This window comes from Lepidochelys kempii, chromosome 5, assembly GCF_965140285.1.
Source record: "Lepidochelys kempii isolate rLepKem1 chromosome 5, rLepKem1.hap1, whole genome shotgun sequence".
Lineage (NCBI taxonomy): Eukaryota > Metazoa > Chordata > Testudines > Cheloniidae > Lepidochelys > Lepidochelys kempii.
The window spans coordinates 70613778-70629206 of NC_136384.1; the positions used below are offsets into that span (position 1 = coordinate 70613778).

At 37.0% G+C, this 15429-nt stretch overlaps 1 protein-coding gene across 3 annotated transcripts in view; it reads right to left on the bottom strand.

Annotated features, from left to right (window-relative positions):
- Positions 1-15429, bottom strand: part of TMEM232 (transmembrane protein 232) — a 138466-nt gene that overhangs the window by 112282 nt on the left and 10755 nt on the right. For all 3 annotated transcript variants that reach the window (XM_073344672.2, XM_073344673.2, XM_073344674.2), the window contains exons 2-4: positions 10655-10808; positions 4554-4665; positions 2612-2717 (exon numbers count right to left, since the gene is read on the bottom strand). In XM_073344672.2, coding sequence (XP_073200773.1) covers positions 2612-2717; positions 4554-4665; positions 10655-10788 — 352 coding nt within the window. In that variant the 5' untranslated portion in view covers positions 10789-10808. The remainder of the gene's footprint in view (positions 1-2611; positions 2718-4553; positions 4666-10654; positions 10809-15429) is intronic.

Below are 15429 nucleotides of genomic sequence, written 5' to 3' on the forward strand. Positions count from 1 at the left end.
CAGCCTCCTCCGCTTATCCAAAAATAGAGGAGGAGGAGGAGGAGGAGTATTGATAGTGCCATAGCATGTAGAGGTCTCAACGGGGTTGGGAATATATTGTGCTAGGAGCTGTATGAACATTTAGTAAATCACAGTCCTTGTTCCAATGAGCTTACAATCACGTGTATATGTCCTAGCTCTATCCGAGTTCCTGAGCTGCTGTGCAAAATTCTTAAAAGTCCTTTTCCTCTCCAAAATAATAGTATGGAAAAATATAAATATTGTCTTTATTAATTATGCGAAAGCCTTTTCTCCATGCAACCAGTAAAAACAATGTTCTTTTATTATTTATTGAATGACAAGAGCATGCTCATGCCTGCACAAAACAGAGGTCCCTGCTTCAAGGCACTCCATGAGAGCATAAGGGTCAATATTTGTGAATCCTGTTGCATGATTGTGGCCTAAACAGACAAACAATAGTATTCAGACACATTGTTTACCAATTGACCAGAATATGGATTTATCATTAAGTGGTGCAGCTACTCAATTATTATTACTTTTTAAATAATCAACAGTTCGTTGTTGGCAGGTTGATACTGGTAGATTGCTCCTAAGTCATCTGAACTAAAAGAGGGATTCTTGGCCCTCCAGAAGAAAAGGGTATACACATATTATCAACACAGCATTCCTTCCCAACTGTAATAGCTCTTTGAAAGATAGGCCTTTCAGAGCAATTACAAAAATCTGTTTCACAACCTTATCAAACCATCCACCAAAAAAAATCTTGTAAGTCTCCCAGCATTACAATAGAATGCACAGTACCAGAACCCCTAAAATTCTGATAATTCTTACATTCAGCTTGTATTCCAAATTATCAGTCATTTTTAAGAACGTGATCTTTGAACAAGTGACAGCTCAGTTCTTTGTTTCTCCCCCCATAAATTTTATAGCTCTCAACATTTTTTTTTCAAAGTCACTGATAGTATTTTGTATACTACCTTCTCAAACTTCTCATTTCTGGAAGAGAGACTCTTTGGCAAAGCATATAGAGACAAATTCATCCTTGGCTTGCCTGGATTGACTTTAATTGGGTTACATCATGGTGAGTATGGCTCACTATTTATTTGATTACTGAGTGTAAGCAACTCCATAACTTTGTGAATATTATCTTCTTAAGACAGTCTAGTCATCATTACAAAATTCAAATACACATGATTTTTAGAGGTAAAAGAGTATGAAGAGAAATAGGCACTTTTCAATCAAGTGCCTTAGGCTTCAGCATCTTACTCAAACCTTGCAAATTATGAGGGAAATAATGTTTAGGTCAGCCCAAAATCACTAAACAAGAAAAGAAAAACCAGGAATAACAAGATGATGAGCACAGAACTCTCTGCACACCCATCTATTGTGATTTGTTCCCCATTTTACTGATAGCACAATATCCACAACCCCCCCAAGAATACGCATCTTAATAAAAGCAACACAAGATTATATAGTAATCTTGATATTGCTTTCACAGTCACACTATTGAATTGTTTCCTTTTCCTTTGTAGATTTCCTTTTTCACATGAATACCATCATTAGCTCAAAGTACACTGAAAAATCCAACACCTACAACTAAAGACCTTCTGATCATGATCCGATATTGCCGTAAATGTAGAGAATGTTTGCACACATTCCCACACCACATCCCAGGATTTTGACAGGCAATATCACTCCACTGGCAGACTTATTTAAATTAGGTCCCATTTTACTTTTGGAATGACCCCATACATTTAAAAAAGAGCATGAGTACCATAGCATCTATAAAATAGGAATGGAATGACTTTGCTTTGTCCTACACATCAGCTGTGCAGACTGTAGATCATAGATGTTGCACATACACTACTTCATCATTTCTGTTTCAAATATGCAGGACTGCATGATCCTCTCTTTAGCCACTCTACTGCATTTTCTCTCCAGCCTGGCCAGAAAAGCTAAGGTATGTGTTATGATTATGAATTTAAACCTACTTGCCAGGACATTATTTTCATAAATCTTATTCTAGCTAAAATGCTATCTGTCAGTAAAAAAGGTGAAAATACTTTCGTGTCCATGCAAGAGTCTGTATAGGAGTCTCTATTTACCTGACTTTACTAAGGAAGAACTACCACAATTAAGAACATTTTAGACTGAAACAACAGTTAACATTTTCATTTAAAAAGTCTTCAGAACTAATTCAATATTCTGCAATTTTATTAATGGGCAAAATTAGGAAAGCTAAAAACAAGAGGTTATTTAAAGCACTTTACTTTGGGATCATTAAATGTCATTTTAAATTACACTTAATTAGTTACTGATTTCAGAGACAGATTACAAGGTAATGTCATGTAGAGGTGCTTAAATGGTAATGATTTTGCAATTTAAGAAATCAAGCATAAAAACGGAGGTCTCTGTAACACTCTGTAAATACTACACTGATAGTTTCTGTATATATTTGTAAAGTTTCTTTCTACAAGTGGAAAATAAAATCCATATTTGTCTTGGCTTTCTTCCAGGTTTTCATAGTTGGGAATAAGCTAAATTCGCTTTCACTGCTTGGTTAGAAAAGTCTTAAGGTAATTAACAGAAATATTGCTGAAGAATACTGTACCTTCCTGGATTTCACCTTTGCACTGAGCCAATATAATTGCTTCTGCCCATGCTACTGGAAGATCCACATGCTTCCCAGAACCTAATGTGCCAAGGCCTGATCTTCTCTGTTTGGAAGGAAAAGGATGAGAGGGGAAAGAAAAAAGCCAAAGGTTTTTTTCTTATATTTAGTTTAAAATAAAACTTTTCCCTCAAGCCAATTTATTTGAAATAAAAATGCTTATTTTAAAGGCATCATTGGTAAGAGTTTGCTGATACAAAACACAATAGCAAGAACTAATGAGGCCGCAATGCTTAATACCTGGGGTTAACACTTAATTAAGAATAGGAATACTTAACTATAATTACAATATTATTACCCATCTTAAGTACCTTGCATTAAAAACAATTAATTACCATCTCTGAATCACAGTAGTGATCTAGCAACTTAGTATAAGGACACTACTATTATTATCTCTGTAGGGCTGAAATTAATAGGGAATCAACAATATGCTATCCTGACAATATATCTCTCTGAAACTTTAGCTTTTTGCAAATTCCACTCTTTCTAGATCAAAACAATCTTTTTGACAGATGTCTATGGAGGATTTCATAGCCAAAATGTTGGGACATTTTTGCTCACCTCTTTTGGTTAAACAAGGAAAACACAATATATTACATCTGATTTTCATAACATTTTGCATGCATTTCGCTCTTGGGATAAATAATAGAAAAACATTTTATTTGAACATTCTTTCCCTTAGATTCCCTTCTATGTTCTTGCAACTGGTAGTATTCATTGGCTTTCTGTACAAATAATTCCATTGTTTTTGCCATTAAAATTAGCCTTTCTCATCTAACCCAAATTTAGCATTGGCACAACAGTGAAGGATGGGAAGGCAACAGCTTTTGGACACTAGAGGTGACAGAATTAACACAATTAGTAAGTGCACTAAGCTGAGGCAGTTTTCCAGCTCTATCTTCCTGTTCACTAGTGCTAAAGGGAGGGTGCATCTTTATCACTGTCAGGGTAAGTATTCTTCTGGAATTGAAACAAATCCAGAATTAATCTGATCAAAATGAAATCTGCACTCTAGCACAAAATCAGCCAAATCTCACTAACATGTCTCTATGAGGGTGCCAGTTATAGAAGAGGTGTGGGGGAGGAAGAGGTTTGGAACACTGCTAGCCAATGCACCTTTCCTGCCAACTAGAAGGTCCATTAAAAAAAAAAGATAATATTCATACTGAAAATCCATGATTTGTAAATAGGGCCTAAGTGTGCTTCATAATGTATAAATTTTTAATTTGGATGGTAGCAGAAATTATATTAGCACCACAGCCTCCTCTTTAAGGCCTATTAAATGCCAATTATGTCGCTTTTTTAAATATCAAATTTGAATGACCACTGTTTCTACACATGATCTATTTTTGGCTTAGTAAACCCACAAGGAATCATTTAGTGGTCTCACAGTGTCGTGTTTACTGTTTTCACTTTCCAAAACAGTTGCAAACATTTTAATGGACAAAATAAAATGAAACATGAAAACATGTCAGAACAGCATTCCAGGTAAATAGCTAATCACTGCATATTGATAAAGTTCTCTTGAAGAAACTTAAAATAGGTCCATTCAGCTATAAACCAGTGAAAAATCTGTATAATATTCTCCTGATATATATTTTTTTCAAATATTAAGCAATGTCAAGAGACCTAGGTCCAGATCAACAGAGGTACTATATTCAAGCCCTTATATTGGCTAACTTAATATATGTTACAATACACATTGAGAGCATAGATATTAAATACTACATTTCACTTATATTTTCTAATTGTTCCTCTCATCCTCCACAGTCCTTTCTCCCAGCAAAAGTTTTAGCTTTGTTTTTTTTAATAAAGAAAATGGAGCATGCAAATGCCATAATAATAATAATTATATAAATGGTTCCTTATTGTGTACACAAACCTTGCATCTGGCAAGCATTTTCTTAGCTAGTTCTAGTAAGTCTTCTTTATCCTGTGGATTTGTTGCATCATTGAACTTCTGAATGAATTTTTCTGTGATTTCCAAGGGATTTCTAAAGAAATATCCAAAAAATTGTTGCAGTTATATGTTTCATTTTCTAAATAATAAGGTTCAAAGTGCTATAAAAGTGTCCAAAGAAAGAATTACTTTAAAGCAGATTTTAAAAAGTAAAGGCATGGTATGTTGTTTTTCTAATAAAAAAGTTACTGTACAGTATCAATCTTTACAAACTGTTTTACCTGAAGGCTGCTCTAATTTATGCTATATTTTAACAGAAACAGGGGGTGCTTAAAGTTCAGCCAAAGATTATCATCGTTCAGGGTTGTCCCAGCCATGCACTCACTTCAGTAGTCACACTGGCCCTATAATGGGAGTTTTGCCATTGACTTCAATATGGCTAGGATTGCATTCACCCTTTTTTCCCTACTACGCTAGCAGCAGGGAGGCCAGTGGCATATAAGCCTCTACACCTGCAGTTGAGAGGTGTAATTACCAGCTCGGGTAGACATACATAGACTAACTGTACTGGAGCTAGTGCACTAAAAATAGCAATGTGGTCATGACGGCATGGATGGCAGCTTGGGCTAGCCACCTGAGTACATACCTAAGATCTTGGACAGGATTGTGCTTAGGTAGCTAGCCCAAACTGTTGCCAGTGCCACCACGGCCACACTCTTATTTTTGGTGAGCTAGCTTAAGCAGAGCTAGTGGTTGGGAATTATACTTCCCAGCTGCAGTGTAGACATATCCTTATATACTGGGGTGATTCCTTGTGGGTCGGTTAAACTGGTTTCATGGTCATGTTACACCAGCAATGTAGTGCAAAGTGTTGTCTTTTCAAGACTGAAGACAGTCCAAAACAATAGCTCTGAAAGAGATGTGAAGTTTCCCTTTCATTTTGCTAGGGTTTTGACTTTGCAACCTACCAAGGACAATATAAATTACAGCATTATAAACTACTTCACTGCTGTTCAGTTTACCAAGCATCCACTAACAGACACCTTCCACAATCTCACTGCCTCCTATGCCTTGTGATGTTTCAAAAACCACAGATGTCCTCTGCCTTGCTGCCACAACCCCTGGCTTCCTCCCCTGACAACTTCTACAATGCAGCTTTATATCATCAATACACAATTCTGCATGACAATAAATATTTTAAATGTAGGAACAGCAAAAGAGATTGCAATTTACTCTCCTATGAAATAACACAAGGAATACTGCTACCAGTGCAGTATTATTATCTTTTATTTATTTAATTCAATTAGAGCCTCAATTTTTAATTTAAATGAAACTGCTGTACAATTTCCAGTGTGCCACAGAATTTAGGCTGAACTTGGGCAGAGTATTCAGGGCCTTGGCAGTCAGCAGTAGGTATGCTTAGAAACAGTGAATTGGCATCCGCAATTAAGCAAAATGGAGAATTAAAATGAACATCAACAAGTTAAAGAGACGAGGTGGTATCTTTTATTGGATCAATTTCTGCTGGCAAGAGAGACAAGCTTTCATGCTTACACAGAGTTCTTTATGGCTGCAACAACACTACATCTATAATTAAGTTAAGGCAGGCAATAATTAACCAGTAGATGGCAGACATATATAAGATAGTAATTTCAATATGAATGTGTAACTAGAAAGAAGCGTATGACATGCCTTCAGATTATAGTAATTTAGGTGAAGGCCCAGACTGGGCATCCACAGGATACGGGGTGCACAGTGATGGCAAAAAAAACCCCATTTCTTGTCCTGAACTGAGTTCAACTTGGCCAAACCAGAAAAACGGGGCCCATCCTTTTAAAACTTTAAACTTTTTTTAAAACTTTAAAACTTTAAAGTGATTTAAAACTTCTGGTGATTCTCCAGCGTTATCCAAGCTGATTTACAATTTAGAAACAAATCTGAGCCCGGGTCAGCATACTGGCTGCAAAAAAACATATAGGGCTGACCTAAAGCCCATGGAATCTTTCCATTGGATCAAGCCCGTAGTTACAATCCTACATGGGTTGGAGGATGAATAAAAGCTAACATGTTTTTTCCATCTCTGATTTCTATGATTCTGTGATACAGAATACACATCAGAAATAGAAAGTACTGTGAGATTAGACATAGCATTTCAGCTTTCCTCAGGCAGTGGAAAAATGATATATATGTTACATTTTACCCAATGTCAGAGGAAGGTGCCAAGGCAAAATCATTCTCTCTGATCTACTTTTCTATTTCTAGTATAGATTTTACAAATGACTTATGCCTTATCAATTATTTTACACATAATAACTGCACTCTGTGTTGCATTATTGAAAAGATAGAAGACTGCTCATTTGTAGCCTTATGTGTAGAAGTTGAACTGCTTAATTGGATGCTTCTTACAGTCTGTAACAGCTCATCTTAATGAATATTTAATGGCAAAGTAACGTAGCTATTTTTAACCAACAGTTGACTGGTGCAAAAAGGAAGTCTTTATAAATATAGGTATTAGGGTCTAGTGACAAAGCATTACAGACAAGAAAGAAAGAAAAAACAGTAAGCAGCTTGGCAGCAAAAACTTCAGCTCCAAAACATTACTAACCACTTCTGTTCTTTAATCAGTGTAAGGACCAACTAGGAGAATATAATGCTACCAGAGCACTACATAAATAGCCAGAGCTTAAATTGAGAAACATTGGTGATTAAAAAAAAGATTTATTTCCTGTTACTCCTGTGGTTTACCAAATATCTACATATCATTTGTCCACATAATTTTTAAAGGAAAAATTATACAGTTACCAAAGTTAGGACAACCAGTATTCTCTCTCCCCATCTTTCTTTCTCTGTATTTTGTTTCCTGCTTCCTTTTTTCTAGCTGGTCCTTCAATCTAATGTATCTATTGCTTTCCGCTATTCATCTTTCTCTGAGTCTGTTACTCTCTCCTTTTTCTTGCACTTCACCTTCCTCATTATCTTGGGCCAAATCCTGACCCACATCACTCACTTGTGAAGTCCCACTGAAGTCAACTGAACAGTTCAAGTGAGTCAAGCAGGCATTATTTGGCTCTCTCTCAATTTCCTTTCCTCTCTTTTTCTAAGGTCAAGCAAGTACCTGCAACATGAATGGAACACAGGTCCATCTTCTACACAGAATACTTTGCACACAGATCCAGCTGAAGAGTGAAATAAATATCACCACAGGCATAGCATTTTTCTGCAGTCATGTTGTATTATTTTATTTCTGAGTTAACTGCCAGAACCAGTTGTCCTACTAACAGTAAGTGAACTACAGGCAGTAGCCTGAGGTCTGGTCAATACGTTCCCAAGCTGATAAACTACCTATTTGTTTATTCTTGATAGAGTATCACCATGGAGATCCTTCTTGTTGTTACAAACTGCTTCTTGAAAAAAGTAAAAACATATAACACGAATATCAATTTTTTTTAGCGCAAACTTGCTTTTGATCACTATCATTCACCCACTGCATTACAAAAATTGTACACATGTTCACAGAAAGCACAAGTTGCAGATCAATGGACCTGACAGATATAAAAGGTTTTCAAGTAGGTTTTTCTTAGGGAACACGTGGATATATCTAATGGCTCAACTTTCTATTACATTGTAAATCTCTGATTTAGGATTTATGCCTTCTTTAAGTGGTTTCCTTTTCGATTGTAAACTGGATTTACATATCTCATCTGAGATCCTAAATTTCTGAAAATTTCACTAGAACAAAGAGAATCTGTAAGAGAGTCCAAATCAAAATGGAGAAGAGTAATTTGGTTCTGTGTGATCAGCTTAGGTATTTTTTCAAGTTTAAGGTTGTTGTGCTGTGGCCTTATCCAGCAGAAAAAAACCCCAAAACTGTCTCAGTAAGCCAGAGCCTATCATGAATACTGGGTCCAGTTATGGTGTCCACAATTCAAGGTGTTAATAAATTGGGGAGGGTTCAGAGAAGAGCCATGAGACTGCTTAAAGAATTCAAACACATCCCTTATAGCAATAAACTAAATAAATTGAGTTCCTTGAGTCTAACAAAGAAAAGGTTAAGGGGTGACAATCACAGTATAGAAGTACCTTCTGGGGAACAAATATTTGCTAATGGGATCTTCAGACTAGCAGATGTATGTATAACACAGTGGCTCTCAAACTTTTTTACTGGTAACCCCTTTCACATAGCAAGTCTCTGAGTGTGACCCCCCTTTATAAATTAAAAACACTTTTTTAAATATTTAACACCATTATAAATGCTGGAGGCAAAGCGGGGTTTGGGATGGAGGTTGACAGCTCGCACTCCCCCCACCCATGTAATAACCTCACGACCCCCTGAGGGGTCCTGACCCCCAGTTTGAGAAACCCTGGAATAACAGAATCCAATGGCTGGAAGTTGAAGTTAGACAAATTCAGACTGGAAATAAAGCATATGTTTATAACAACAAGGATAATCAATTACTGGAACAGTTTACCAAGTATCATTGTGGTTTCTCCATCACTGGCAATTTTCAAATCGAGACTGGATGTTTTTTAAAAGATATGTTTGAGTTCAAACTAAATGGTTTTGGGGAAGTTCTATGCCCTATGTTATACAGGAGATCAGACTAGATAATCACAATGATTCTGGCCTTAGAATTTATGAATGTTTGATTTCAGGATCTTCGGAGTTTTGTAAGATCTTGGATGTTTTTCAAGGGAGCTGTGCCAATTGATATCAGCTAAAGATCTCAAATCATTTAGAATTTATCAAACTGCATCCATGTGACCAATTTTCCAATACCGCTAAAGTAAGTCACAATGGTTGGGGATCTTGGCCTTAGACTTCAGTCTACTGAACATGCTTCATGTAGAAACAAGCCATTTGCATTACAAACACGTATGCTAATCAGACCTGGAGTCTTCAAATGAATAATAAAACATCATAGGCATAGTTTGGGGAGTGCAGGGGGCATTGCCCCGCCAGTGGCAAGGCATGGGAAGATGTCACATGCCACTTCCCCCCGCCATCATTTCTGCAAGTGCCGAGCTGCCTTGCAGGGCTTGCTTTGCTCAGCCTTCCCCAGGAGGGAGGTTTCTGTCCTTCCCACACTGTGTCTCCTCCCGCGTGCCCTCCACTGCACATTTCGGCTCACCGTGAGCCAGACAGAGTAACTTCTTCCATGTGCTGCAGGTCGCTGCTTTGGCTGCTGGATGCCGTCTCCTTGATCCTAGTGCCCACCCCTTTTCTGTACAATGGTTAGTGCCCATGGGAGACAGGCAGGGCACGGAGGTCTGGGGGAAGAGTGGGGGAGAAGAGAGAGTGGGATGGGGCAGAGCACAGTGGAGAGAGAGGATGGGGAAGAGAAGGGGATACAGGAATGGGTGGGGGGAAGCAGGAGCCTGGAATGTGGTGTCCCCTCAGCTGTAGCAGCAGCCCCAGCAGGTGACAACAGCACCAAAGTAGGGACATCACTGCAGCAGCCAGTGCTGGAGTGGCTGCCAGCAGCAGCTGGGGCTCCCCCATTAAGCCAGCCCATCCCCCTCCCCAGCACCAGCAGCCCAAGTACCACTCCAGGCGGGAAGAGAGAACCAGTGAGCCAAGGGAACTGGCTTCAGTATGCAAATGTGTGCATGCATGTGTGTGGCGTGCTTTGCCCTCCCCAAGATAGCAGTCAAACTACACCTATGTAAAACATGTTGACTGAGTTAGATACCAGCTAGATGCCTAACTGATGTGAAAAGGGCAAGACCAATATTATCTGTAATAGGCCAGTTCTAGGTTTTGCAATCAAACATTCAAATTCCCCAAGCATTTGGATTAGGATGAAGGGATGACTGGGAGCAAGCTTTCCATGAAATGCCTCTAAGGTGTACCTGACGGATGTCATTATTTTGTTGCTTCTACTGGGAGTGAATAATTTTTGTTCAAGTCTTATGCACATCCAGAGTTAAATGGCTATACAGATAATAAGGTGTTAGTCAACTCAAGAACTCTATACAAGAAGTTAATGATACATAGAAACTGAAACTTAAAGAAACTTTGACCACATACTGTTCTACTGCAAATAATAAAGTGATCTTACGGTTTATATTTAAATTGCACTTACGTAGGCTTGTTACTGTGGATTTCATATGAATGACTTGGCAAATATTTTCTCAAAAGTTCCTTTTGAAGTTCTTTATGTTGTCGATTGGATAATATTCCAAATCTGTGTGTCACTGGCACTTTAATAACTGGCATCTTCTCATACTATAATCAATCTAAAATCACACAAAACAAATACAGAATACATTACAATCCACTAAACTGGGATTTTTGATTGCATCCCCACTAGCGAGAGAAACAGCTATTCACAATCTATATGTGAAGACACATATCTTCTGCAATATTGCTGTTCCTTCTCATAGGAACATGAGCATGCTCACCAAAGATGACAGTTACACTTTCTAAGAAAAACCATAACAAGATAGTCATATATGACTTTGGGCAAGTTGTTTCAACTCTCTGTCCAATAGCTTCCTCATCTGTAAAATGAGATTAACAGCATTTGCCTACTTCACAGATGGACAGGGAGGCGTTCAAAGAAGGGAACTGTTAGCTATACCCATTAATTATTTGAGACTCTTGGATGGAAAGTGCTACACACAGTAAGTGCAAAGTATGATGCTATAAATGGCGGGGGGGGATGAAAATAGACCCTGGAGGTACCTAGATAGTACCATCTATCTACTTACTGCACATTTGTATGAACAAAGGAACTTTACTGTGATTAATATGACTTTAAAGACTGAATTTGCAAATAAGTCTTGTTCTGGTCTCTAAAGTTGTACCCAAAATTTTGTACACACAATCATTTGAAGCTCAAGAAACAACATGTGTGCATGCAAATCTGGCAAATGTCATTTGCATACACAAATTCTATACTTTGTGGCTGCAAATTATTCTACCTAGACAAACGAAGATGCAAGCTTAGAGGCTGTTTTTGAAATTGTGGCCATAGAGATCTGTTCATATGCACAGAACACAAATACCTACTGCATTACAGTTGTAATAATGTGAGGGTTCACTTATAATAGAAACTGATAAAGATAATATAACAGTGTCACTTGTTAATCCTACTAAACTATTAAATCCATGGATCTATACTGAATCAATGGAAGACAGAAAATTCAAGTATGAAACTCTGACATAAAAATGTTTTCAGCCCTATCTCTGTTGTATCTGAAGTTTTCAGGTCATTTGGGGCCTGATTGAGCAAAAATATGTGACTTCAATAAAATTCAAGCCTTTGGAAGCACACTTTTTACCAAATCATGCCCAATACCACCCACTAGCCAGCAATATACAGGTAGTCCCCATGATGGAGAACCACATGTAACCTATCCATAGATGTAACACTGATTTTTTTGTATGGCTTTATCAGATTAAGTCCAACAATTAACAATATTCTAATACAGTTTTTTTGTCTCAATGTACTTTATTTTGTTCATTTTAAAGAGGTGTATATAGCATATAGCCACAAATAACTTAGGCCAAATTCAGGCAAGACACCTTAACACAATCAGAAAGAGCAGGCAGCTAATGAGTTATTGTGCTCAGAAGCAGAAGGGATACATTCTGTAGCCCAGAGCAAGCTACCATGGCTGGTAGTAGTTTACAGCTCAGAGTTGGGAGTGAGTCTGTGGAGAAGGACAAACCAGAAAATGATTCATAAGTGGTGAGTCGAGGTGGGAATTAAGACAGCAGCTAAAAACAGAAACCTGAAAATCTTGTGAAGATTGAGCACAGTGAAATTTTGGAGGAAAACAAGGAGAAATACAGCCCTCTTCTGGCCCATCTCCGTTGTGGTTAAGTTATATACTGATAGAGAATGGGCTATGCCCTGTTCATATTTGGCAGAAACATACATGTAGAAATCCTTATTCACAGCCAGAACTGTAAACACAGATCTTTCTCTCTTTGGAGAGGAAGCAGTATAGTGTAAGTTCCACTGCTTGAGTTGCTGCTGAAACTTTCCCGTAAGTGCAGGGTTATTTAAATAGGTAGCATTTGGTTTTTAGGTTTCAGAGTAGCAGCCGTGTTAGTCTGTATTTGCAAAAAGAAAAGGAGGACTTGTGGCACCTTAGAGACTAACCGATTTATTTGAGCATAAGCTTTCGTGAAGTGAGCTGTAGCTCAAGAAAGCTTATGCTCAAATAAATTGGTTAGTCTCTAAGGTGCCACAAGTACTCCTTTTCTATTTGGTTTTTAGTTTGGTTGGCCAGTTACTGAATTTCCGTTTAAGGTGTACTTACCTCCAACTACCAGCTCCTCCTGTTTATAAGTACAAAGAAAGAAAGAAAGAAAGAAAGAAAGAAAGAAAGAAAGAAAGAAAGAAAGAAAGAAAGAAAGAAAGAAAGAAAGAAAGAAAGAAAGAAAGAAATCATGATTTTTAACTAAAGACTGCTGAGGTGAAGACTGCTAGCTAAATGTTGGTTTGGGTTTCTTTTTTTCTTTTTTCTTTCTTTTTTTTTTTTGCATTTGTTAAAACAACAAAAGGGTTTAATAGCAGAACTTAATCAATATAAAATATTCAATATACAAAATCCTAAAGTACAGAAAATGTTTATAACATACACACAAAATTTAGAATGTTTTGCCATATAAAGAGCTGTGAGCCAAAAGAAAATTATAAATGAAAAAAAATTGTCATTTATCTACTCACTTATGCAGAAGAATTTAACTGAGACTGTTAAAATTAACTTAATTTAACTGAGACTGTTAAAAACTGAGACTGATAAACTCTTGATAAACTGCCTTATTTTTATGGCATTGAGCAGAAACTTCATACAGAATCTTCAGCTGGAATGCAAATTTCTCCCTTAAAGGTTATTCTTTTTCAATACAAAAAAAGCCACTTTGGATTAAGTTTCAAACTATTATTTTAAAGCTAGAGCTTTTTTAAAAAGTAACTAAATACCAATTATTAACATAGAACTTTTGGTATGAACTATCTTTTTGACAATGACTAAGATTTTTAAGTTTAGAGACACATTTTACAACTGCACAGCCTCCACTTTTCATTCTTTTTTTTTTCCTCCAAGGATTTAACAGTCTTTACTTCATGAAATATTCTTAAAGAACTTGCCTGATACTGCATTACAATGTCAAGAAAATAAAGAATTTGTCAATTCAAGTCTGCTGAGGCCACTTATTAAGGCAAATTATGATGGTAAACAATGTCAAGGCAAATCATTACACTATCAAAATGCTGTCAGTGTGAGATGTACTAACATCAAAATTTTAATAAAGACAGAAAATGAAACAAAAATGGCTAGTAAAATAAATAACCCTTATGAATCATACAGGGCTTTTGCTCTTCAAGGTTCTTATACAAATTAACCAGTCATGAAGAATTTAAACAAACTAAAAAAAACCCCAAAACCCATGACCCAAAAATTTTGTGTTAAGTTTAGCACAGTACCCCAGCTTTTCTCAATTTTGTTTAGAGGCTACAGCATGAACTACATGAGGCTAAAGCCAGCTTGCTACTGCAGTGGTGAGCAACTGTGGGAAAGAGGGTGTAAAGAGAACCTTTTGTCCTTGCACATATTGTCAGGCAAGCCACACATTTAAGAGAGTCCTGGGAGGAAGAGCAAGCCTCTGCATCATGTCCCCAGGAGGAATGGATCTATGGCTTGGAGAAGTGTGTTTAGCCATCCCAGTCAATGTTAGTTAGCAGGTAGCAGGCATCTACGTATAATCTACCTCAGAAATGCATCAAAGTGTGCCAGCTTGTCTTCTGGAATCCTGTTTTACCCTAACAGGATTGCTAGGGCAAAGGATGTACGGGCATCCTTCTAATTATGTTTCTTCTAGTTATGGTGCCAGCTGGGACAAGATTTGATCCCAGGTCCTTTATCAGAATATAAAAATGATAGTTTACAAAAGGCCGAATCCAACACCCACTGCAGTCAATAGAAAGTTTCTAAAAATTATGGGTGTTAATTTTCTAACAAAGAGGTATTGCACCCATGCGAGATATCTCTATATTGGACCTCATTAAGAAGAATAAAAATGAATTGATCACTCTACTGGAACTTGGTGGTTGTGTAAGGTCATTACCAGATTATATTCAGGATGGGCAAAAAGAGGGCAGTCCCAATCACTAACATATATACTTGGTACTGCAAAATGGCTAATTTCTACAGCTGAGGAATTATCAGCAAAATAGATTGGAAGAAAAAAATTAGACAGAAGAGTGTAAATGAAAATTGAGAACCGTTGAAGAATTTATTAGATGGCCAAAATGGTTTAATTCCATAATTGAGAAAGAAGAAAACTTTGGGTAAAAGGGCATCCTGGTTAAAAGAGAGAGTGAAGGCCGCAAGTGGAAATTATATATAATAAAGAACAAATGGAAAAAAGGGGAAGTAGACAGCAACCAATACAAGGTAAAAGTTATAAAGTGTAGAAATAAGTAAGGGAAGCTAAAGACATCAGAGAAAAATCCATGGGTGACAGATCTAAGGAAAAGGAGTTTTTTTAATATATATCAGGAACAAACGAAATCCTAAAATGGTATAAGCCCTTTACTAGATTATTTATATATATATAAATATTTATATTCAGTATTTGGATAAAATCAGGGTAATGTACTCAAAGCACATGATGATAATAAATATTTTCCAATCCATTAGTAACTAAGGGAGATGTTAAACAGCATTTTTAAATCAGCAATTTGGACAACTTGCACCAAAGAATCCTAAAAGAGTTGGCTGAGGAGATTTCTGTCAATGTTAATTTTTAATAAATGTTGAAGTACTGGGGAAATTCTAGAAGACATGAAGAGTTCTAATGTCATGCCAATATTCAAAAAGGACAAGCAGGATTACCTTGCTA